Source organism: Cebidichthys violaceus, unplaced genomic scaffold, assembly GCF_023349555.1.
Source record: "Cebidichthys violaceus isolate CVI_PGR_0920_01 unplaced genomic scaffold, fCebVio1.0.p SCAF_16, whole genome shotgun sequence".
Classification (NCBI taxonomy): domain Eukaryota; kingdom Metazoa; phylum Chordata; class Actinopteri; order Perciformes; family Stichaeidae; genus Cebidichthys; species Cebidichthys violaceus.
In genome coordinates, this window is record NW_027176329.1 from 4066233 (window position 1) to 4089576 (window position 23344).

The 23344-nt window shown below is 43.6% G+C and overlaps 1 protein-coding gene across 1 annotated transcript; it reads right to left on the reverse strand.

Annotated features, from left to right (window-relative positions):
• Positions 1-210: 210 nt before the first annotated feature.
• On the reverse strand, positions 211-23293 carry vars2 (valyl-tRNA synthetase 2, mitochondrial). Its single transcript, XM_068710797.1, has 30 exons — positions 23050-23293; positions 22723-22922; positions 21401-21482; positions 21223-21323; positions 20818-20939; positions 20652-20718; positions 20135-20232; positions 19873-19954; positions 19397-19516; positions 17860-17968; positions 17671-17759; positions 16211-16301; positions 15946-16073; positions 15654-15757; positions 14767-14848; positions 14535-14611; positions 14256-14343; positions 13967-14060; positions 12731-12801; positions 12521-12646; positions 12306-12410; positions 8583-8651; positions 8414-8492; positions 7568-7698; positions 6700-6852; positions 6196-6441; positions 4321-4432; positions 3971-4155; positions 2306-2455; positions 211-550 (listed from the first exon to the last, which is right to left on the reverse strand). The coding sequence occupies exons 2-30, from the start codon at positions 22906-22908 to the stop codon at positions 473-475; spliced, it is 3225 nt and encodes a 1074-aa protein (XP_068566898.1). The 5' UTR covers positions 22909-22922; positions 23050-23293; the 3' UTR covers positions 211-472.
• Between the last annotated feature and the right edge of the window lie 51 nt (positions 23294-23344).

The following is a 23344-nucleotide window of genomic DNA, read 5'->3' on the forward strand; positions in this document are numbered from 1 at the left end:
ATCAATACATTTGGCCCTCTATCTATTCAGTTGACAAATGACTCCTCTTTGTTCTTAGATCACCAACATCGATGGATTCGGTGCCATGTTTTAAACAGACTGATGTGATGTGTTCTAGACACCTCAGCTTGTATCTACAGCACATTAAACCTGACATGCTGGAACCTGAATCCTCAAGGTATCAACATTCTAACACGCCCAACAAGGAAACACATTTTGGTCAAGTTTATCAAAGATACATTCATTTTAAAAACAATGATCAACATGAAGGGTCAACAGCCTCCAGCCTGCCACAGCTCCATTGATAATCACGCAGTACAGTAGTGATACATGTACCAGTATCACAGGTCGACTCTGGTACATGATATGATGCAACGTCGCCTTCATTCAAGCAGTGTAGAGCTCTCCATGCTCAGACAACATTTTAAATAATTCATCATGTCCACAGTGAGTGGATGCTCCTGGGCTGCAGTCACTCTGTTGTTTGAGTCTGTTTCAGGACCGTCAGCTGGTCCTCAATGGTCTTCAGCTCCTGCTGCAGGGCTGATGTCTGCACAAAGAAATGAATGAATCAACACATGGTAAAATAATTTAAGAAAAGATTAAAAAGAAAATTCAAGAATATAAAAGTTATTTAAGTTATGGTCAAATGCTGTTTCATCATTCTTATTTTCATAGTCGGACATTTATTGGAATTCATTTTATGGACTTTTGGAAAAGGACATTTTGAAATAAAAATCGCTGTGATGGAAGTCCCCCCCCCCCCCAAAAATACAAAATATACACTATTAAAGTCCAAATATAACTTAACAGCGGGAAAATAACTTTTTACAGTAATAAGTAGGTTATCACAAAATGTATTTGTTGATTTAAATTTGTACTATGTTTAATTCTGAGGTTATTGTTTCAAAACACCTCTGTGTGTTCATCCTCTCTGGAGCTCTGGGGTTTGTTGAATTTATTGCATGAGGAGCAAAAGATCCGTGTAGACGTCTTCGTCTGTAGCAGACTCTGAGGGTGGGGGTGTCTCGTGGTCCCGGTGGACTTTACTGTCTACAGCTGTACTGTAATGGTACAGCTGTACCAATAAAGGGTAAATGTTAATCAACTGTACTTGTATTTCTTTTTTTCTAGTCTTTCCGACCACTCAAAGCTCTTTCACACTACATGTCATCATTCACCCATTCACACCCTGATGACAGAAGCTAGGTGCCACCTGCCTATCAGACTAACTCATTCACACAAAGCACAGCTACGGGAGCAATTTTGGGGTTGAGTGTCTTGCTCAAGGACACATCGACATGCGACCGGCGGACCCGGGAATCGAACCGCCGATCCTTTTGATTGAATGACGACCCTGCTCTCCACTTAGCCACAGCCCTTGTGATTGTGGTTGACTATCTCTCCTGGCCAGCTTGTTTTTGTTTATTAAATGTCAAATGTCAAACCCAGACAGAGATATTAAACACAAGAGTACTCTGTATCAAACTGACAGACACTTATGACTGACCCAAAAAAAACATAGGGAATCAACATTGTCCATGAAGGTCAACATGTAGTGGTATTGACATGTGTAATGTTTTTAAATAGGGGTGACCATGACCCTTTCAATCAGAGGGTCGGCGGTTTCATCCCCGGCTCCTGCTAGTCTCATGTCAATGTGTCCCTTGAGCAAGGCACTTTTGCTCCACAGCCACACTAGCAGGTTGGTGTGCTCCTGAAAGTGGTGTGAATGTGAATTAGTTTAGTTCTGATGGGCTGGTGGCACCTTGCCCCTGTAATCAGTGTATGAATGGGTGTGAAGCGCTTTGAGCGGTCAGAAGAATAGAAAGGCGTTATACAAATACTAGAGCATTTACTATTCAGCCTGAGGGGAAAATGAGTGTCTGTCGCAACCTTCATGGCAATACATCCAATAGTGGTTGAGACATTTCCCTCAAAACAACTCATGTCAAAAAGTCTGGGGGGGATCACCAACGTCATTAGCAGCCATCCTCTGGGAACCATGAACGTATACAAGATCAGATTAATACGTCACTTAATAAGCAGTGGCACCAGAGGAAAAGTTAGGGGATAACTGAAGTCATTAACATTCACCATACTGGGAACATGTCTGTGGAAAATATCATGGCAATCCATCTGATAGTAATTAACATTTAAGTGTGGGGAAATAAAGTATTTTGCCAGCCACGCCCCTTGCCAGTGCGGAGGCATACGATCGAATACAAAATATGAGCTCTTCCACAGGCCATCGACAACACATGACACTAAACCCGCAGCAGCCTCCTCACTGCTCAGTGCTCACCTTGGTGTCCATCTGCTGCCTGACATGAGCAGGAACCTTGGTCAGGTAGTCTGGAGACCGGACTCTGCAGAGGATTTTCTCCAGCTTTGGAACGAGCTTGTCTCTGCGCTGGCTGAGCTGCAGCGTCCGCTTATCAATGTTCATTCCACTCTGAGAAAGCAAATCATAAAGTACGTTAGACCAATTTTTCATCTTCATTTTGATCAGTAATGCATTTGATTTTGAACTTACATTTAATCAGTGTCATACATCATCCGGACACAAATACATTTTCAATTTGATCAGCTTTAGCTTGCAAACAGATGCAAGATTGAAGAGAGGTTTTTCATTTATGTTGTCTTTATTCAAGGCTACAAAGTTACAGGGGGGATTCATAACAGGGTTATGAAATGTGAGGAAGACTAATGACCAGCTGCAGAGTGAGGAACTCAGGCCCAGAGAGCCAAGTGGTCCAGTTTCATGGGGGAGATTGTGTTGAAGGCTGAGCATGCTTCAACAACATTCTCATGTTTTCCAGACGAGTGAGTGCTGAGAGGAGGACAGAGGAGACGCTTGAGGACAGGACACTGCTTGACCGTATGCTTGTAATGCAAACGGATTGTGTGCACAGTGTGAGTGATTCCTTTGATGAGGCATTGTAGCCAACAGCGTGTGCCGCGCGCTAAAACAGCCACACACCCATCCAGTGTGTTGTGTTGAAGAAAAGAACAGGGTTTTAATCACACTCACTACAAGGATCGATGCACGGCGGCTACAGCACAATGCTGTCTGCTTTACAGCAGAGAGAAGGATTAAAAGGGAAGAAACGTGTATAATGAAAGAGGCAGATGGCTAATCTTGGTTCAGACCAAAAGACAGAGACATGATTAGAGCTGTAACTATCATATTTTTGCTTTGTAGAATAATTATCAATTATTTCCTGGATTCATTGTTTGTTCTATAAAACGTTAGATAATAGTGAAACATGTCCTCCATCATTTCTGAGAGTCAGTGTCTTCCAATAACTTGTTTAGTCAGTCATTCACCCAAAGATATTTCATTATCCTGTATTTTAATGACAGGTCAGCTTTGAATAAAGGCCATGGTGACGATGCTATGGACCTATGTTGGTGTATAATGTAGCACCCTGAAAAGATGTTATTTGAAGTTTTTTCTGATCCCAATTTTAATGCAGGCAGTGCGAGGTAACCATGAGAACACAAGGATCTTGATGGTTTTTATCTTAGTGTGTGTGTGTGTGTGTGTGTGTGTGAGACAGGGGCTTTAGTGCCCTGTCCTGCCTGGTCATTGTTTGTCAGTGACGGTGTTGTCTTTGTTGTATTAATGTGTGACCAATATTGTGTGTTCTTGTGTTTTTAGTGTATAGCTTGTATATATGATGATTTTAATGTAAAGTGTCTTTGAGGACTCTGAAAAGCGCTTCATAAATAATGTCTTATTATTATTATTATCTGAAAAAATGACATTTATATTTCGAAAAAAGAAAGAAAGACATAATATAAAGAAAAGCAGTGAATCCTCACAATTGAGCCAGAAACTGTTGATTGTAAATACATGAAAAGATTCATTGATTATCAAAATTGTAGGTGATTCCTTTTTTTTGTCATCCACTCATCAAGCAGTTGGGGCCTAAAGAGCTGAAGCAGGAGGACGTTGATAGCATACCTGAATGTGAAGGTGCAGCTGACATGTGTGGTCCACCACGCCGATGAGGCTCCCTGGAGGTGGAGGGGTGGAGTGCTCCGCTCTGTGAGAGCAGATCTGGAGGCTGGAGATCCGGCTTAAAGTCCAAACAGCTGACCCAAAGTGAAGGAGGACCTCGGCCTGGCTGGGTGAACACACTGCCCACACTGAAACACACGACACGGAGATAAACCACTCCAGCTCATGTTAAGCAATCCATTTATTAATAAGGCGCATCAGTGTATTCTTTGTATGAAAGCATAACTGGATTCATATTCAGTCTTTGAGCACGGAACATTGAAGCGCTACTTTTGAACCGCTCAATAACTTACTGGCTGGTTTTTCTTTGGTCATGCCACACTGGGCTCGTAGTGAGCGGGCCACTCGGATCACTTCCTGCACCAGTAGGAAATCCCTTTCCTCTTCAGGGAAATGCCAGTGAGCCTGGCAGGATGGAGACGTTACAAACAGAACGCATCAGCTAAAACACATGGAAAGTTAAACACAATCAGATGAAACTTGACCTAACTGTTTTTTGCCAATAGAGCGGACCAGAATATCGTCTCTAACCCAGGTAGATGTTGTACAATCCAAATGTCCAATACTACAAACACCTAAGCTCTTAAGTGAATGTAGTTTATTGTATTTGAAAATGTGACAAGAAATAGTAACACACTCTAGAAGATGCAGATAAAGGTAAACTAATGTTAAAGTAATAATCTCAAAGATTTTCATTTACATACATGTCAGTCCAGTCACTGTGGTAAATGGAGTTGTATTTGTTTACACCCATTTATACACTGATAGCAGGGCCTACCGTGTCCTGCCCATCAGGAAGAACCAAGGCCCAAACTACACCAAGGCATTCGTGGGTTCAGTGTCTTCCCCGAGGAGACATCGACATGGACCGCAGGAGCCGGGAATCAAACATCCAATCTTCTGATTGAAAGACCCGCTCTCCCTCTAAACCACAGCCACCTCTATCAATCTCATACCCATGAGGTGACACAATGTTGATTTGACCTACAGCCCACAGACGAACGCTCTTGTATTTGCAGTAATATGAAGTGGGTGTCTGTGTTCCCGGGATCTCTGGGAAGTGAGATCCAAAAACACTGGTGCTGTGGCAGTATTGTTAAGTTAACGGTACATGACTACTGTCTTTGTTCGTAGGCTTTTTATCAATAGGATTAATGTCAGCCGTCCGCCATCTAAATCTTCCTGCTAATGTTGAGGAATATTATTGCATTGCTCGACTAAAACACAGACAGAGAACAGCATTGTAGTGAATACAGCTTCTGAATGATTGCAGAGAACACAGTAGCTTCTATAATGATCAGTGAGCAAGAACCACAGAGTGTTACGAAGGCAGAGGAAAGTCTCCAGAGGGACGGCGTCAACATCACACTGGTTCCCTCCACAAACAGCCAATGGGATTCTGAATTATTGCAGGAAATAATCTCTGTGGCAAACAAACGTTTATGATACTTCCCTAATGAACACCACTTGTATTTTTCTTCTTTTTTTTTTTTGAAGCGTGAATACAATCAGCAGAAGTAAAAAGCTAACGTTAGGCTATGAAGGAACTCCACCACGGTCACATGACTTCACGTCTCCACCACTAAGCTGAAGGAGGACTAGTGTTCTAGTGAGGACGCTTAGTCCTCTCATTCACACTCTTTTTTAAGACACATAAAAGCTTCTAAATTCACCAGAGGGGCGTTTACGGACCTATTTTTTTTAGATCGTAGAACTAAACTTTCAAATCTCTACATCTTCATCCTTGTTTCAGATATCTAACCAAAAACACATTCAATAAACACAAACTCTGAGACAAGGGAACAGGAAGTGTAAATATGCTGACTCATGTCTGGGTTTAGGACTTTAGGACAGAGTGCAATGTGACTAAAAGTAATAAATACTTTACATTAAGTGTGGTGCTGAAGCTAACACTTGGTGATCCAGAGGAACAGGGACACTGTGTCTGGGAAATCACACTGATATACATTGTTATGTCGTTTTTTTAAAGCAAAACTAATGGAATTCCATCCACCTCCAGTGGCAGCAAATATTTGAAAACCAATAGCATCAGCGTGGCTGGATTCCACTCGAGGTATTCCTGTTCTGGCTTGTGAGGAGTGAGTCCTTTAGAAACGTTATCGTGACCTAACTGTGGGGAAGGAGAGGGGTGATGGCTGCGGTCCTACCAGCTGAGAGGAGCAGGGGTACGGCTGTAAACACAGAGTGCTCTGGGCAGCAGCTCCAGGTCTGAATGGCAGGAGTCTCTGCCACAGCTCCTCAGTGATGAAGGGCATGAAGGGGGAGAGCAGGGCCAGAGACGTAGACACACAGTGATACAGGATACTGGTGGCCACCTGCCTCGCCCTGACACTGTGCTCTGTGTGGACCACTGCCCCCTCCTCCTGCTGGAGCAGCACAGGCTTCACATACTCCTACAGCACACACACACACACAGAAATGACAAACTCTGGTTACATACTGCCCATTAGCTCCACTCAAAATCTCTGGGTTCATTTTGGTTAATGTGCTTCCATCAGTCTTTGACTGAGCCTCCTGTCGCCATGGAGAAATCAGGTGAACACATCATCCTTCCTCTTTAGACCGAGCAGTGAGAAGATTACCGCCAACGTCTTCTCATTTCTAATCCTCAAAGTGTACCCATAATGCAATGGGAAAGTTGTGCTCCTCACCATGTAGACGTCACACAGGCTGTGGACCCAGAAGGAGTACAAGGCCGACGTGACGGCGTGCAGCTCGTAGGCTTCAAAGGCCTGCTCACACTCCACGACAGTGCTGTAGAGTCTGGAGCAGATCCAGCGGTCCAAGCTGCTCAGAGCACTCGTCTGAAACATCGATATGACGTCAATGCACCTTCTGTACAAAGAGGCATGAAGCTGGGCTTCACTCACATACACATTGGAATTTGGACATCCTTTTCACATAGTAGTCAACATTCTGTGTCTGTTTGACACACGGGTTCTTCTTTAATAATACTGCATTGTATTTATAGGCACCTTTCAAAGCACTCAAGGACATTATAATACAATAACTAGACATAAAATATTCAGCAATGCAAGACTCAATGTGGTTGTGGTCACTGGAGACAGATTGAGACTAAATACGCCGGTTTAAAGAGGTGCGCTATAAGACAGGGTTTGAAGGTGGAGAGTTCTACACTGTGACCCCATGCTAGTGCTGCTCCACTGGTTCAGTTACTCCAAACACAGAGCACTTAAAGCGTCATTTCTTACTCAACAAGCTAAGCTCTATTTCTGCTGCCATTTTAGACACTAAAAGCTGCTGATGTGTGCAACGTGAACAGCTTCGTCTTTCTGTTTCGCGCAACAAAGCGACGTGTTGTGTGGCGACGCAAACCTCAGTGGCACACAAACAACCACTTGTACAGGCTGGCAAATTATACACATCTCTGAAAAGTTATTGTTCTAATATCTCAGTCATGTAAAGACAAGCTTAGCCCTTGAACACCAACAGCACAACTAAGCAGATGAATATGAAAATATAAAAAAAGTAGAGCAACTGGCGGTGTCTTTGCTGTACCTCCTCCAGTGTTCCCACTGGTGTCGTGTTGTCGCCCAGCACTCCCAGTGTGAATCGAAGCGTCTGCCACATTTTATTACAGAAGTGTCTGCAGCTCAGGACCTGAGAGATGGACAGACTGATGTCTTCTCCTGAAGAAAAGAAGAGTCCCACACAGTGTGAAAACAAAGAGACTTAAGGTGGACAGCTTTAGTTCACTAGTGGCAGGGCCGAGGTCAGTTCATTGGTTGATCTGTGTGTTCGTCCAGTAAGTCGGTCCATCGCAGGAATGTGAGTTTATGGACGAATGCAACTTGGAGAAATATAAATATAACAAAAAGAAGCCAAAGTTTAAATGTTTAAATATGAGAGGCCGTACAAGCTCATTCTTATTCCTACTGTTTACCTCGCCATCGTCACCACTAAAGTCCTGCAATCCTGCAAATATAAATGGAACGCTGGAGTGAAGTGTTCTGGAATGTGATAAGCTTTTACATGTATGAATCTGTTACTCCAACTGGACTTCCAGGATCCTATTCCATTGTCTCACTTGAGCCTTAAACAACATGCGATGGAGCTCCAATACTCTGTGGTTCAGATAGATGGATTTCAATTGGTTTCATATCCAGCCCTAGTTTACAATGACGTCAAATGTTCTGAACACATTCATCATCCCCTGGGACAAAACCCTTCCAGGCACCAGTATAGGAAAGTGGACTAACCACAGAGACACGCTCACGTCTCATCGGTCTCTCCGTCTAGGTCTTCTTTTCCTGCAACGCTGTTTGACATCACACAGCTCCACACATTCATTCACTCAGACAAATGGTCGTCCTCTACAGAGAGAGAGAGATGAGAGTCACTCACCCTGCATCTTGTGGGAGCAGAGGGCAAATCTCAGAGCATCAGTCCCACACTGAGGGATCCCTTTGGGGAAGTCTTTCCTCTGTGGGGAAGCAGATGGAAGTGACAGATAAGAGAGGAAGTAATGAGTGTGCTGTCAGCCAGAAAGAAACAGATAGAGAGGGGAGCTGACCTGAGCTTCCATGGCAACCAGTCTCTCCCTGGGGTCAAGGTTTCCCTCCTTCACTTTCTCTTGAAGCCTCTGGAGGAAACAAGCAACAACAGGGAATCACAACAGGCTGGCTGTCACAGTGGGCACTTTCCTACTGACAGTGCATCAGCTGTACTGTCGCGTCACGTCACGACCGAAAAACGCTTTTATTCCCTCACATCTCAGATAATATACGATGCCTTCCCTTTTAATGAGCTCCTACTCGGTATGGAAGTCATGAATGGATTTATTTTGGCCTGTAGCGTAAAAGTCTGTAGTAAGCATCCCAACACATCCCCAGTTGGTCAAGATCAAAACCAAAAAAAATGACATGAGACATATAAATCAATACGACTACAAATATAAACAAACAAACAAATAAATGTGCACGTGAATAGATAAAGAAAGGAAGAAGGAAAGAAATATTTCTTTCATTCTCTCCAACAGGCTTTACTCAGCCAACACCGTCAGTCTTAGGAGTGATAGTGAGGCTGTGAATGAAGTCCAGAAGGGGATTCCGGGTCCTGAGAAATATATTGGACCAAAAGTCTCAGAACACATGGAAATGGTCAGCTGGAGATGTCTGACACCGGTCACACACACACATCCCTTCTCTCTGGAAATATCCATGACAACTTTATGAAGCACCCTTCATTAACTCCTCGTTAATCAGGTTTTGTATCCCTATTATTCCAGTGCTCCACTCCCTTACTTTATGTAATCCTTAACTGTATATCATACAGTATGTTCTTATTGTATATGCTGTTTACAATATCTACCTATTGATTCAGGGTGGGAGGCTCACTAAGAAGCCTTTTTGTTTGCTATCATTACCATCTTTAGTAAATGTTTCTATTCATCTCCGATACCCAGATCCTTAGATATGTCGAGAGAGACAAGTGATCTCAATATCAAACCCTTATATACTCCTTGTGGCGGGTTGAACATCAGTCCAAAAAGGAAGTGATTCTGAAGTCCATTTTGTTATGATTTAATTCGTGGGGCTATGAAAAAAACCCTCACATAGCTCTTCCAGCTATCTCTGATTAGATCTGCTGAGAGACCACTGCTCCAGAGAGATTTCAAAGTCCACTTTTGATTTATGCGAGTTGCTCTTCATCAGTAATATACTTTGACCCTAATGATGCATCTGGTAGGTTCTGAGTTGTATGCTTTAATAAACATCTGTGTGACATCAGGAGGTTCTTCCTTGCTCAGTCACTCCGAATTTGCAAGTATCTATAAACATCTGGTCATCTAAACCATATTTTGGAGTGTACTTGTGCAGCGCTTCTCTAGTCTTTTTCGACCGCTCAAAAGCGCTTTTCACACTACATGTCACGTTCACACACTGATGGCACACACAGCACAGCTACGGGAGCAATTTTGGGTTAAGTGTCTCACTCAAAGACACGTCGACATGCGTCCAGCGGAGTCGGGGATCAAACCGCCGATCCTCTGATTGAAGGACGACCCTGATCTCCACTGAGCCACAGTTGCATGTATGTATCTACGTATGCATGCATGTATGCATGTATGTATGCATGTATGCATGTATGTATGTATGAAATTCTTGCAGAAGCCAAATTTCTCTATAACTTGATAAAGGCACCTGAACCCCTAGAAGTCACACAGATTGGTGGTGATGCTTTCAGGGTTCATCTGTTCTTTAATCTGGGGACCCTTGTTAATGTTATCCTGAGTCAGTCTATTCTGTATAAAACTGGCTTGATCCCCATCTATTAATGATGTCTTGATTCAAAACACGGGTTGGGTTGTATCCACTGCATTTCTTTCCATCTTTGCCTTCTTCAGGGATTATAGATATAATCTCTTTCCTCCAAGATGGGGGCAGAACTCACTCATTTAGAATGAGGTTGGAACGCTCATTGAGTAACGCTGTCGCTTGCTCTCTCATTGTCTGTACCATTTAGCCGGGAACCCATCGGCACCTGGTCCATTTGCCTGCTTTCAGATTAGAGAGGCTGCGTCAACAGATATCTCCTTGTGAATTCATTGTTTTGTACTTTTGCAATGGAAGGGAGGTGGAGCTGGTTTAGAAAGTGTTCTTTTGTACGCACCTTTGCTTCATCCAGCCGAATGTACAAAGACCTGTAGTGTGTTTCAAACGCTTTTTGAATGCCATCTAGTTTACATATTAGTTTGTGAGATTTAGGGTCTCTTATTTCATGAATGGTGTTTACTATCATGTGTATCTTTAAGTACAGACCAGAATGATCCGAAAAGTCCTTTGTACCGATGTTACACTCTTTTAATCTGTTTCTCAGAGGCAAGGGTAAAAAAAAGAATAAATTATTGAATAGTTGTATCTAATTTACGGATTATATTTAGATCCCCAGCACAAATGAGGCCAACAAAGGTTTTTGAAAAACGCCTCATTGCTCCCTGGAGGGGCATATACAGTATATTGGACAAAGTCACCTCTCTGTAGTCCAGTTTACCCTCGACATTTATAAATCAACCATCCTCATCCTTAATCTCCGATATTAATTTGAATTAGATGCGTTTGAAATCAGAATTCTAACCTCTCGCTTGCTGCCTGGGGTGTATTGGGGGTTTACTCCAACCACTAGGTGTGGCTTTGTAACAAACTGTTAGTGGTTCAATGGTGGCTGGCTCTGTATTATTATTATTATTTTGATGAAAACGCATTTGTTCACTCTTAATCTGCCTCAGAGCAAAGATGTCTCAGACTAAAGTCTAAGGAATTTGAGGGAAAATAACAACATATAATTTGTTGATTTAAGTATTCAGACCTTATTATCGCTCTGCAGGACCTGGCCTTACGCATTACACAATCCAACGTTTATGATAAGAAACAAATGTACGAGTTCCGACATTTCTTTTAACATTTTATGGATTTTTCATTTTTTCCAGTTGTCCCCTCGATCTTCTGATTAATGTCAGCCCTCAACTCGTTCAGTTGTTTCCTAACGTCCAGAAGTTACTTCCAGACGCTGGCAGATCACTTCTGAGCTCTTGTATTTCCGTAGTCACATCTTTTAACACTTTCTGTATGTTCGTCAGTATTGGGGTCTCTCCTCCTAGCGTAGTCGTGCCTCTTCACCATTCACCACTGGTCTGTTAGTGTTGTCCATAGCTGTAGGGTCTATCCACATCTTTACCTCCTCTTTGTCACTTTGAACGACCCTCATCCTCTCCCACTTCCACCTTACAACTCCTTAGTTTTTAGTTTGAATAACGTGTTGAATCAACGGTTACATGACAGGGGAAGTCTCCTCTGACGCTATCTTAATGGGAAATGTAGGATGAGGGAGTCTCACCAGTTGATTTACAACAATGGGAAGACTCAGAGGCACAGATCATGGAGAGGATGGTCTTTTTCTTACACTAGTCTAGATACAGCTTTCATTTTCTGTGCACGGTGGAAGAAATTACTACAGTTTTTTGCCTCTTTCAAAAATGGGAAGGAAACGGGATTTAAGAGGGTACGTTGGAAATGTGGTATTTTCAAAAACACTACATATATCACCTTAACTAACTTTGATAGCTTTAAGTTGTGCTGTGTATTGATTGCGATAACATCAAAGAAAATGTCCACTTCACACACATTTGCATGACTGACATATTCTAATACTTTCCCTTTAAAAAGCATCAGAGTGCTGCCCCTTCATTCAGTGTGAACGGTAATTTGCCTCATGGGCCAGACCAGGTGCTACCTACCTCCAGAGAGACTCCATGTGTAACATCTAATGGGTCAATGACATTTCCCAGAGATTTACTCATCTTCCTGCCATGTTTATCTCTCACCAGAGAGTGAAGGAGAACCTGAAAGGCATAATGGAAAGAGGAAAACAGCAGGATGGGCTGACTCAGTAATCAATTAACAGTGTTTGTAACAATACTGTTTGGTTTTAGGTTTGTCATTATCTAAGAACCTGTTTAAAGGGCAGCTGTCCAGTCAGCTCTGTGCCCAGCATCACCATCCTCGCCACCCAAAAGAAGATGAGGTCACTGCCCGTCTCCAGAATGGAACTGGGGTAGAAACGCTGAAGGTCAGTGGTCTGTGGGAAGTGAAGGTGTGGTTATGATACAAAGGGACAGGGCTGTTTATGGAGGACTATGTTCTGCTGGAGTTGGTGCAGTACCTGCTCAGGCCAGCCAAGCATTGCGAAGGGAAACAGCCCTGAGGAGAACCACGTATCCAGGACATCAGGGTCTGCCACAGAAAGCATGAAGATGTAACCAATAAAGACATGCATGCGTGTATTTAAATAAATGCCAGTTCTACCAGAGCAGCACTACAATGGCAACATTATATATAGTAGGAGGCTTTTAACTGGTTGGTTTTGCCTCCATTGATTCAAAAACTGCTTATTACCTAATATTCTGTACAGTTGTAGTAGCAGCAGCAGGAGTAGAAGTAGCCTGTTCGATTATTGATTCTGGTATTGATATTGGAGAATTACAAAAATTCTGATATCTATAGATCTGTCATGGCGGGGTGATGCCAGGCAGCAGGGAGTCAACCCAAATGCAGATAGTCCAGGCAGACAAGTGTACAGGTTCAGGTTCAAGGTTCAGGATTCAGGAACAGGAACAGGAACAGGCTCAGTGGAAAGAACCAAAGAGAAGGGAGGTCTGGACAATGGAGAGCCACAGGGCAGGAGACCTTACATGGAAGACTAGACGGGCAGAGCTACTCTGGAGGCCGCCAGCATTGGCAAGAGCACTCTGGAGGGTGGCCTTCAAGCTTGGGCCAGAGATCTTGAGGCTTGAAGCATTGGCAGAGTCGCTCAGAGGCCGGCCAGGAGTCTGGAGGCTGGGAAAGGCAACTGGCAACTGAAGATCTGGCTGTAGGTTGGGGCTGGGTGCTGGACAGGTGGACCGTTTTCTACCAGAGCAGAAAGCCGGCGAGGAGAGCAACGGCAAGAGGTCCGCGTTAGGAAAGCAGGGCAGGAGTTACCAAAAAACACTGGGGAGGCGGTGATGCCCTCAGCTGAATTCACTCACGGCCCCTTCCATCCGGGGGCGTTTAAGAGTAGTAGGTGAGGAGTCAGCAGGCAGTCAATGGCAGTACAAAACAGGCAATACAAGTTGTTTTGAGAAAGTGTGAGTCACTGCAACCATGAGTGGTCCTTCAGCATGCAGCTATAACTAAACACCCAAAATATTATGCAGTTTGCTGCAGCAGAATGAGAGATTAGCCATGGACAGACACAGAGGTGCACACTCACTCACTCACTCACTCACTCACTGTAGCAGTAATAGCAAATGTAAAACAACATCTTGGTGTAAATCTGCGGTTAAATGAGCTTTCCCTTCCATTTGCCTAAATGTGACAGTGAATGTAGAGTAGGGGAGATAAGACAGAGGTGAGTCACCCTGAGTCAAAGTGATGTCTTCTGGCTTCACTCCATATTTAACAGCAGCTCTTTGTCGGGCCTCGTCCTCGCTCTGTCCCCAAACCCACTGGTCCTATCACAAACACACACACAGAAACTTCCATCATAGTCTGGGACAGACTGACATTGATGGCCATTGATGACCATTTCTAGATACATTTATTTTCTATTCAGGGTTGCATCTGATGATGGGGCTTGAACAAACCCGGCCAGTCTACATTTCACAGCAGTATTATTCTTAGAACATAAGAATAACTACAAACCCAACCTCTTGCTCGTCAGTAGAATTAGGAAACTCCACTTGGTAAGCAGGGATCTGATGACCCCACCAAAGCTGCCTGGAAATGCACCAATCACTGCAAGGCAAACAGAGGTACATTGTTGACAACCCATTTGTTGAAAAAAAAAAAAAAGAGCTCATTCATCAGTGGTGTCATTTCACGCACATATCACACCAGTAACAACAACACACACACTGCTATTGTTCCCCCTCACACCACTGTTCAAACACATGGTTCTGTCCAAGTCAAGGGTCAGGACAGCCTACCTAATGTTGGACAGCCAGTTCTTCCATGTCTTAGTGTAGTAGTGAGGGAGGATCTCCAGCTGTCCGTCCTCCACAGACTGACAGGGAAAGAAATATTTCTTACATGTGTTCCAAGAGTTCAAGGATGAGATGACATCACCTGAGTGCTCTATTCTTCATTATATTTACACCATGGAGCAACATGGTTACTTTAAAGCATGTGCTGCAACTATAAACATTTCCACCAACTTACCTGGATAGCTTTTTCAGCCATTTCTTCACAGCGAACGAACCACTGCTTCTTTAGAAGAGGTTCAATGATGTCTCCTGAGCGGCTGAGACAAGGAGGGAGGAGTGAAGAAAGACATAGGGGAGAGAAACCACAAACATACATTACAATACATGTCATTCAAGCATGTACAAAGCTGATTAAAGTATTTTAAATCCTGCATTCTTTACAGCTTGTAGTCTTTTTCTAACCTCATTATTGGCGCATTGCTTTGTTTTTTGGCTCTTTACCGCCACCTGCAGATCAGTAGAATACTGTGCAGCCTAGTGCATGTGGATGATACAAAGAAAATGGTAACCCACTCATAAAAAAAAAATTGCTCCATAGTTCTACTAGAGGTCGGAAACTCCACAGGCTTTATGTGCGGGATTTAGGACCTAAACCAGGCGGCAACCTCCAGGTCTAAAAAGTGAAGCCAATGCAGAAGTGTTTGAAACTTGCATTCTCTCTAATCAGGGGGTAACTCTGAAGTCTGGTTGCGTAGAAGTCTATGAGAAACTGACTCTACTTCTCTCTTGATTTATTACCTCAGTAAACATTTTAAACATGAGTTTATGATCTCAATCTCTAGTTTCAAAGACTTCTTCAACACAGCGTGATGTTCATTTAGTAGATTATGGTCCATTTAGAGTCAAACAGACCATAAAGCAGGGTATGCTTTAGGGCGGGGCTACACTGTGATTGACAGGTCTCTTTCAAGTCTATTTTCTTTTCTTCTTCCGACTTATGTGCTGAGCTAAATCTGAGGATGGAACGAAACGTGACTCCTTTGCAGTCTTGATTTGACTTGCATTAACATGAGCAGAGACATACATGCACACATACATGCACACACAAAGTAGAATAAGGACCTGCAGACGGGTAACGTCATGGCGTGATTCTTCTTTCCTCTGAACAGCCTCTTCTCAACCAGAGCATCCACAATGAGCTGTCTGGCATCAAACCGCTTCACTCCCTTAACACAGACAAAGTGACAGAAAAGGATAAAGAAACATCCAACCTGGATTTTTCTATCACTGACGTCCAGCAGTGTTTTACATGGCCCGTGTTTTGACCATTGCAACACATCCAGATAATCGTCTTCCTTCAACACAGCACATAGAAACACAAAGTGTACAGATAATAACAGTGGCGTTCGCACACCTCGAGCCATTGTCCACAGGGCGGAGTCATGGTCCCATCTCCTCCAATCACAGTAAGACGTGGCAGTGAGTGTCTCTGTGACAGCAGGAAGTCAGCGTGGTCATGAGCAGGGGTCACCTTCACTGCACCTACAGAACACAAACACAGGGAGGTGATCAACACGAGCAGCTCAGGTCACATGACAGCAACAGCATTCACTCTGTGTGTCCAGGGTAAAGGTGAACAGGTCAGGTCAGGGGGGTTCAGACAGGAGCGTTGCCGTCACCAGTTCCTAGCTCCATGTCCACCATTGGATCAGTGATGATGGGCAGGAGTCGGTTGGTGAAGGGGTGTCTGCACTGCTTCCCATGAACAGCCTGGAACAAAGTGGACAAAAGGGAAAGATATTACTTATATGTCATAAGAGATATATGTTCACAAATGTCGTGTTTTATTCAGTTATCGCTAGCTCCACCTCAAGGAGCTACAACAGTTTGAATGCAATACTTTTATTTGTAATGGAGTATTTTTTTAAATTATGGTATTGGTACTTGTAATCAAGTAAAGGATCCAAGTACTTCTTTCACCACTGAACTTGGTTGATTGTTGGGAGAACATAGACGAACATAGATGAACATAGACGAACATAGATGAACATTGTTACATTGGGATGATGCAGCCGATGTCATGAGTACTGGGCATCTGGCTGAAGGTACAGTGCCATGCATAAATATTCACCCCCCCCTTCGTGTTTCTCTAATTCTGTTGCTTTACAACCTGGAATTAAAATTGATTTCTATTTGGATTTTATGTAATGGACCTACACAAAATAGTCAAAAACAGAAAAAGAAATTCTACAAATGAAATAAGTGAAAGGTGGAGCGTGCTTATGCATTCATCTCCTTTGCTATGAAAGCCCTAAATACGATCTGGTACTACCAATTACCTTCAGAGTTCACATAAAGAATTAAATAAAGTCCACTTGTGTGCAATTTAAGGGTCACATGATCCGGCACATGATCTGACGGAGCACCATTAAATCCATTGTTACAAAATGGATAGAATATGGCACCACAACAAACCTGCCAACAGAGGACCAATACTCAAGGACAGGACAAGGAGGACATTAATCAGAGAGACCAAAGATAACCCTGAAGGAGCTGAAGGCTCCACAGTATCTGTCCCTAGGACCAAACCTTTATGGAAGAGGGGCCAGAATAAGACACTGCTTAAAGACAGAAATAAGAAAACATGTTTGGAGTTCATCTAAAGGCACGTGGGAGACACCAAATGCGTTTTCCTATTTTTGTCTTTGAGCTGTGGAAAAAAAGGGTCCCATGCACAGTATGGTTTCTAGATAGGACAGGGTTCTCTTTGCTCTCTTTGCTGCTCTAGTCTGGAGCCTCCTCACTATTCCTCATTCATTCATTGGTGTCTCGCACCAATTCAAACCGTCAACTAGAATTACCGTCGGTTGCATGCCACTGCAAACCGGACAAGGAGCCGTTTACATCCATGTCTGTCCAAAATGTCATCACTTTTTCATACTAGACATTTTTGTGAAATTGTCATAATTAGCATGTGAATTCTTGAGTTATGGCCAAAACCGTGTTTTGTGAGGTCACGGTGACCTTTTGCCCATCACATTGTAATAAGTTCATTCTTGAGCCCGAGTGGACACATGTTCCAAATTAGAAGGCATTCCTGAAATAGAGACGGACGGACGGGATCAAAACTGGTACCAGCCTGATAGCGAGGATCGTCAGGGTGAACAGCTACAGCCACATCTCCCAGCATGGTCTCAGGACGGGTGGTGGAAACAGCCACCTCTCCATCTAAAAGACGGGCAAAGAGTGAGGCGATCATAACACGGCACAACATCAAACAGAACAAGCACAACATGCATCATACTTCCAGACAGTCGCAAACACTCACCGTGGCCTTCTAAAGGGTAGGCGAAGGTAAGCATCGTTCCAAACTCCACCGTGTCTTCATAACCAGGAACAGACAGCATGGTCTGTCCAGACAGCTCCTTGGAGTCAACCTGACAGCAAATCCACAGGCTGATGTACATATATACCGTTCTCTACAACTGTACTTATTTTTGTCATTACAGCGAAGTAACACAGAACAAAATGAATAACGATCCTACACCTCGAAAAAAACGTACAACAGGTGGACAGAATAAGAGAAACGCTAAGGGCTGCTCAACGCGTGTATATCATATTTGTTTTATGAAACCAGCCTTGTTTTAAAGATGAGCCTCGTTTACCAGGCGGCAACACACAGTATGGGTTGGAGCTTGGAAACAGCCAACTAAATCTTGACTCAAGGTCCTCTTACTAGCTTTTTCCAGAGCTTTCAACTGCATCTGGCAGTCGGTCTCTCTCAGTGGATCCAGTTTGCTCAGTTGTGTACAGGAAACCCACTGCCCCCCCCCCCCATGATCACCTGGCATCACATACCAAAGGTCCATTCTCACTGTTCGTCATGACAAATAAGATATCTCCTTATTCTGGGTTAGATTTACTCAAGACACATGATGTGTAATTATCAAGCAGAGCAGCAGGTTGGAGTCACAGCTTGTGTGTCATTTATACAGTGCGCCAGGTGAGCCTCTCTCCTCATTGCATACGTAAATAATAGGAGACATGTTGACAGAGGCAGATTATGTATTCCGCTGGATTTACCGAGTTCACTGTCTGGCAAAAGTCTCCGCCTCTGAGAAGGAGGTGTAAACAAAGCACAGGTGGAGAGCCACAGCGACATTGTAGTGGGACAAGAAACATAATATTAGAAACTAAAATGGAGCAATTAGGCCTCTATCAATGACCACTGTAACAGAGAGAACAGTGGTCAGATGTTGTGGTTTGAATTTGAACTTGACCATCAAGTGTAAAATCTCCTTCTCCACCTGCTCCATCCGTCTCTCTCCCTCCACCGGTTGATTTGTGTTATAAGTCATCTCCTTTGTGTTTACCATCAACACGTTGACTGCCTCCTAATGTATTAATCATTGAATATATGCTTAAGATTATAATATCAGAATTTTAGGAGCCGTATTTTAAGTAATAGGATCAGTTTTTTTAAGGTGGAGCTGGAAAAAATAAGCATTCGTGATCAAGATCACTACATTATGAGGTTCAGAACCAGTTCAGAATCTGCCCCTCTATGTTCTGAAACTCAAGTTCATTTATATATATATATATATATATATATATATATATATATATATATATATATTTGTGGAGAGACTAAAATCTGTCTCTGTTGATCAGTCTGAAACAAGTGAAAATAAACCCTATATTTAATAAGACTATCTTTAGAAATTGACATTAATGTTTGAAGTTAGTTTTTCAGAGCTGAGCATACCGCTGGTACCCATAAGAGGAAGAGCCTTACTTATTTACATCTCAAATATGTGGTAGCCATTATTTTGTCCACCTGTCGCACCTGTCTTCACTGTATTCACCTCTATGTCAGAGATGGCAGATTCCAGAGCACAGCTCCAGTTGACCAGAGCCTCTGAGCGATAAATCAGACCGGAGTCACTCAGCCTGACAAAGGCCTCAGTCACAGCCCTGCTGAAACCCTGGAATCACATTCAAACACGTCACATTAAAGCCAACGGTATAGATGTAATAATCTATTTAGGATAGATCAAAGAACTTATCATGGTTATGACACATCTTAAACCCCCGCGTTCACATACTGGCATGTGCTAGGAAGCTGTTGTGATGTGGAAACACATGGAGAGCTGCACTGAGTGAACCTAAGCTGAGGTCACGTTATAGTTAGTAAGACTGCAGGAACGCACACGTCGTTATACAACCCCCGGGGGGCAACATATTCCAAACTCCATCAGGATCATTGGTGATTCTACAAACATACGCTACACATTTTCCAGGTGCTATAAAAAGAGAGCAACACATATGAGTGGAACCCTACTGGATCCATGGTGAAACACGCTCTGCTCCAGTCCAGAGAAGCTCCGAGCCCCCTCAGCTGGTGGTAGATCTCGTCTCCTGTCCTGGGACACACACACACACACACACACACACACACACACACACACACACACACACACACACACACACACACACACACACACACACACACACACACACACACACACACACACACACACAGAGTGAAGCGAACATGCTGCGGCCCAAACACAGGATGACGAGGGACGAACGTGAAGACTCACTCGTTCTTCCATTTCCACACCTCACGTAGAAACTGTTTCCTGGTGAAGTCCCGTCTGCGCTTCCCTCCGTCCCTCAGCAGTCTCCTCTCCACCACCGTCTAACACAGACACAAAGGACTACATGAGACGCAGCAGCAGCAGCAGCAGCAGCAGTGAGAGGCTTCTTAAAGTCCTGTCCATGCAAAGCCAGAAGAGAATCAACATCACTCACCACCTCACCACCAAACCACTGATATGCTTTCTGCTTAATGAAGAGAACTTTGATGTGAAAGTGCATTAAGACTTTATGACTTCATGTCATTAAGAGGAACTCCATGTGAGGAAACGTTCTAATGGAAGTGATGGGGGACAAACCCTGCATTCTAGTAGATCTCACAAAGTTACTGAATAAAAGAGGACTGTGGATTTTGTCCATTGGAATTACGTTAGCAGGGGATCAAGACAAAGCGACATTTAAGAAAGAACTGAGAAAACGATTTTTAAATCCCAGACTAAAGAAGACAAGACGTTGTCCTACCTGTGTTGCAATACCTGCATGGTCACATCCAGGGACCCACAGGACTCTGTAGCCCTGCATCCTCCTCCTGATGGGATTACAAATTGATATTTGACGTTATCAAACAAACGGATCAATTCTTAACTGGCGACAACTGACACTTGACACAACATGCTGCAGATGTTACCATCGAACCAGAGCGTCCTCCACAGCTACAGTGAGAGCGTGGCCCAGGTGCAGAGTACCAGTCACGTTTGGTGGAGGGATACACAGAGCGAAGGTCCGATCCACACCGTGAGACAACCTCTCCTGATGGACATGACAGGTGTGAGAGTGGGTGTGCCAGTGTCTGTGTTTGATTGACCACCTGCTACAATGCATGTCAATAACTGCTGGGTGGAGCATCCATTAGATCGGTTATATGCAGAGAATGTAAGTGTGCACAATGCCACTTCATTTAACTGTTCAATTTCAGTCTGTCAGTGAAACACAATAGTTCTGTGTTATTCTAGATTACATAGATTATATATCAAAGGCCGTACTAAAGGGAAGTCAAATAGAAATAAATAAGCGACTTTCGTTTGTTCCTCACATGTTGTTCTGGACGAAAGAATCCCTCTTTCTCCCACCACTGATACCAGCTGGACTCCACATACTCAGGACAGTACGATGACGGGAACAGCAAGCTGGTGTCTGCGGAGAGCAACGCAGGTTAAAGCGTGCAGAGAGACACAAGAGGTGGACGAGCTGCTGCTGGAAGAGTCAATCACCTTTCTTTGTCCCTGGAGGCGTTTGAGCAGCGTACACGATCTTCTGCTTCTCACCCCATTTCACCGCTTCATCTTCAGCAGTCTGGAAACACAACTAAAGCATTCACTGCATATCAACCACTTACTTGAATACACCTGGACTGTGTTGTAGTGATAGAAGTTTTAAGAAGAACCTGGATTTCACTGTGTTTACTGCGTTTGAAACAAATAGAAAGAAAGCCTAATCTTAAAGGAAGATGAAGTAAAAAAGAGACGATACATTTGCTCATCAAATATTTTGTAATCGTAGTCAGTTCACAACTTTCCTTTGAAACTCCCTCCAAATAATTTGACTACGTCAGCAGCTAAATGATTTACATAATGATTCTCCCTCATATAGTTTGTGCAGTTGGACTCAAACATATGAAACCACCTTTAACTGCCCAAAAGCTGCCAAGTAATGGCCCACACACACACACACACACACACACACACACACACACACACACACACACACACACACACACACACACACACACACGCGTAGCTGCAACTCAAATCATCTTTTTAGGCTTCAGGTTTATTTCTTTCCATTTCGTGCATGAAGCTACTGTGATTGTGAGTGGCCCTCTGGGAGGCTGACAGAGGTGACCCACACAGCAGGACACTGTTTCCACACTGACGGAGGACTAAAGCTGCTGCTGTGTGCTGCTGTCCCTACAGAGCCTGTACATTTTTGAGGACACTATTGCTGGGCTTAAACATGTCTTTCAAATTTTGGGTTTATTCTTAAAGCGGATGGACCATCAATCTCACAGAATACTCCTCCGCCTGTGGAAACAGTTGTACAATGTCTCTCATGTCTCTGGATGGAGTTCATATTTGCGCAGTCTCCCATTCACTTCAGGCTAATTCAAGCATGCCTGTCATGTGATCCGGTGTGATCTCCAGCCGGCTCTGTCAGACTCCCCTTTGACTGGGCCAATAGAAACCCTGAAGGCTGATGTGACCATACCTTGAGAAAGTAACCTTGATGATGTCATAGTTTAAAGGATGATCTCTAATTGGGCTTGGAGACTACAAACCCGAGGACTGAGGTTTGACAGTAAAAGGCAGCAGGAGGGATTCCACACCTTCAGTCTCTCTCTCTGTGTCTCTCACTGTCTGTCTGTCTGTCTGTCTGTCTGTCTGTCTGTGTGTGTGTGTGTGTGTGTGTGTGTGTGTGTGTCTCTCTCTCTCTCTCTCTCTCTCTCTCTCTCTCTCTCTCTCTCTCTCACACAGAGTTTTATTCTCACTATATTATTATTTGAACCGTTTAGATATTTTGCTTCTTTCCTACTTACACTGCGTTGACTTGACAGTATGGCCTCTTCCCTCTCTCGTTTCCGCCTCTGCTTCTCTGCTTGGGACCGTGGAGAGGAGGTGGACGGAGATGAAGAGGAGGAAGGTTTCGGTGGGTTGCTGGAACAGAGTCTGGCTTCTCCTCTGGCTGTCAGCCTCAAAGTCAGGACACGTCCTGCCCTCCACATCCTCAATAACACAACTACGACAGAAACGAACACACAGAATCAGTCATGTCACGCAAGAGTTGTCTGTTAGTAAGCTAATAAATTAGCTTAACGTGAAATCTGCGGTGACACTTCATATTTCAACTGGCTTAGTGTACTCACTGTGCTTTCAATACACCGAGGGTTCCGAAATGCCAGCCACGACCTTTTAACTTCGCCACATCGCACTTGAAAGCCCGAAAAAGCTAATTTCTCTCATGCCGTTAACTATATGTTAACATTGCATCGTTGCATAGCTTCGTAGAATAATTGTCATTTCATATCACTTTGTTATAATATGTTTTTTCTTGTATCCTTGGCATGTGGGGGATGTTTTGGACGGACAGATAAAATATCACGGACAACAGGAAATAACCACTGTCCGTCTGGAAATAGCTTCCCCACAACACTGCTGCTG

Bases quoted from the DNA above. Each gene is read 5' to 3' on its own strand.
- vars2 (XM_068710797.1), bottom strand. From the start codon at position 22,908: ATGTGGAGGGCAGGACGTGTCCTGACTTTGAGGCTGACAGCCAGAGGA. The intron at 20,719-20,817 runs GTAACATCTGCA...TAATCCCATCAG, and splicing joins GAGGACGCTCTGGTTCGATG to GAGGAGGATGCAGGGCTACA. The intron at 6,442-6,699 runs GTGAGGAGCACA...TGTGTGCTGTAG, and splicing joins GCCTGTGTGACGTCTACATG to GAGTATGTGAAGCCTGTGCT.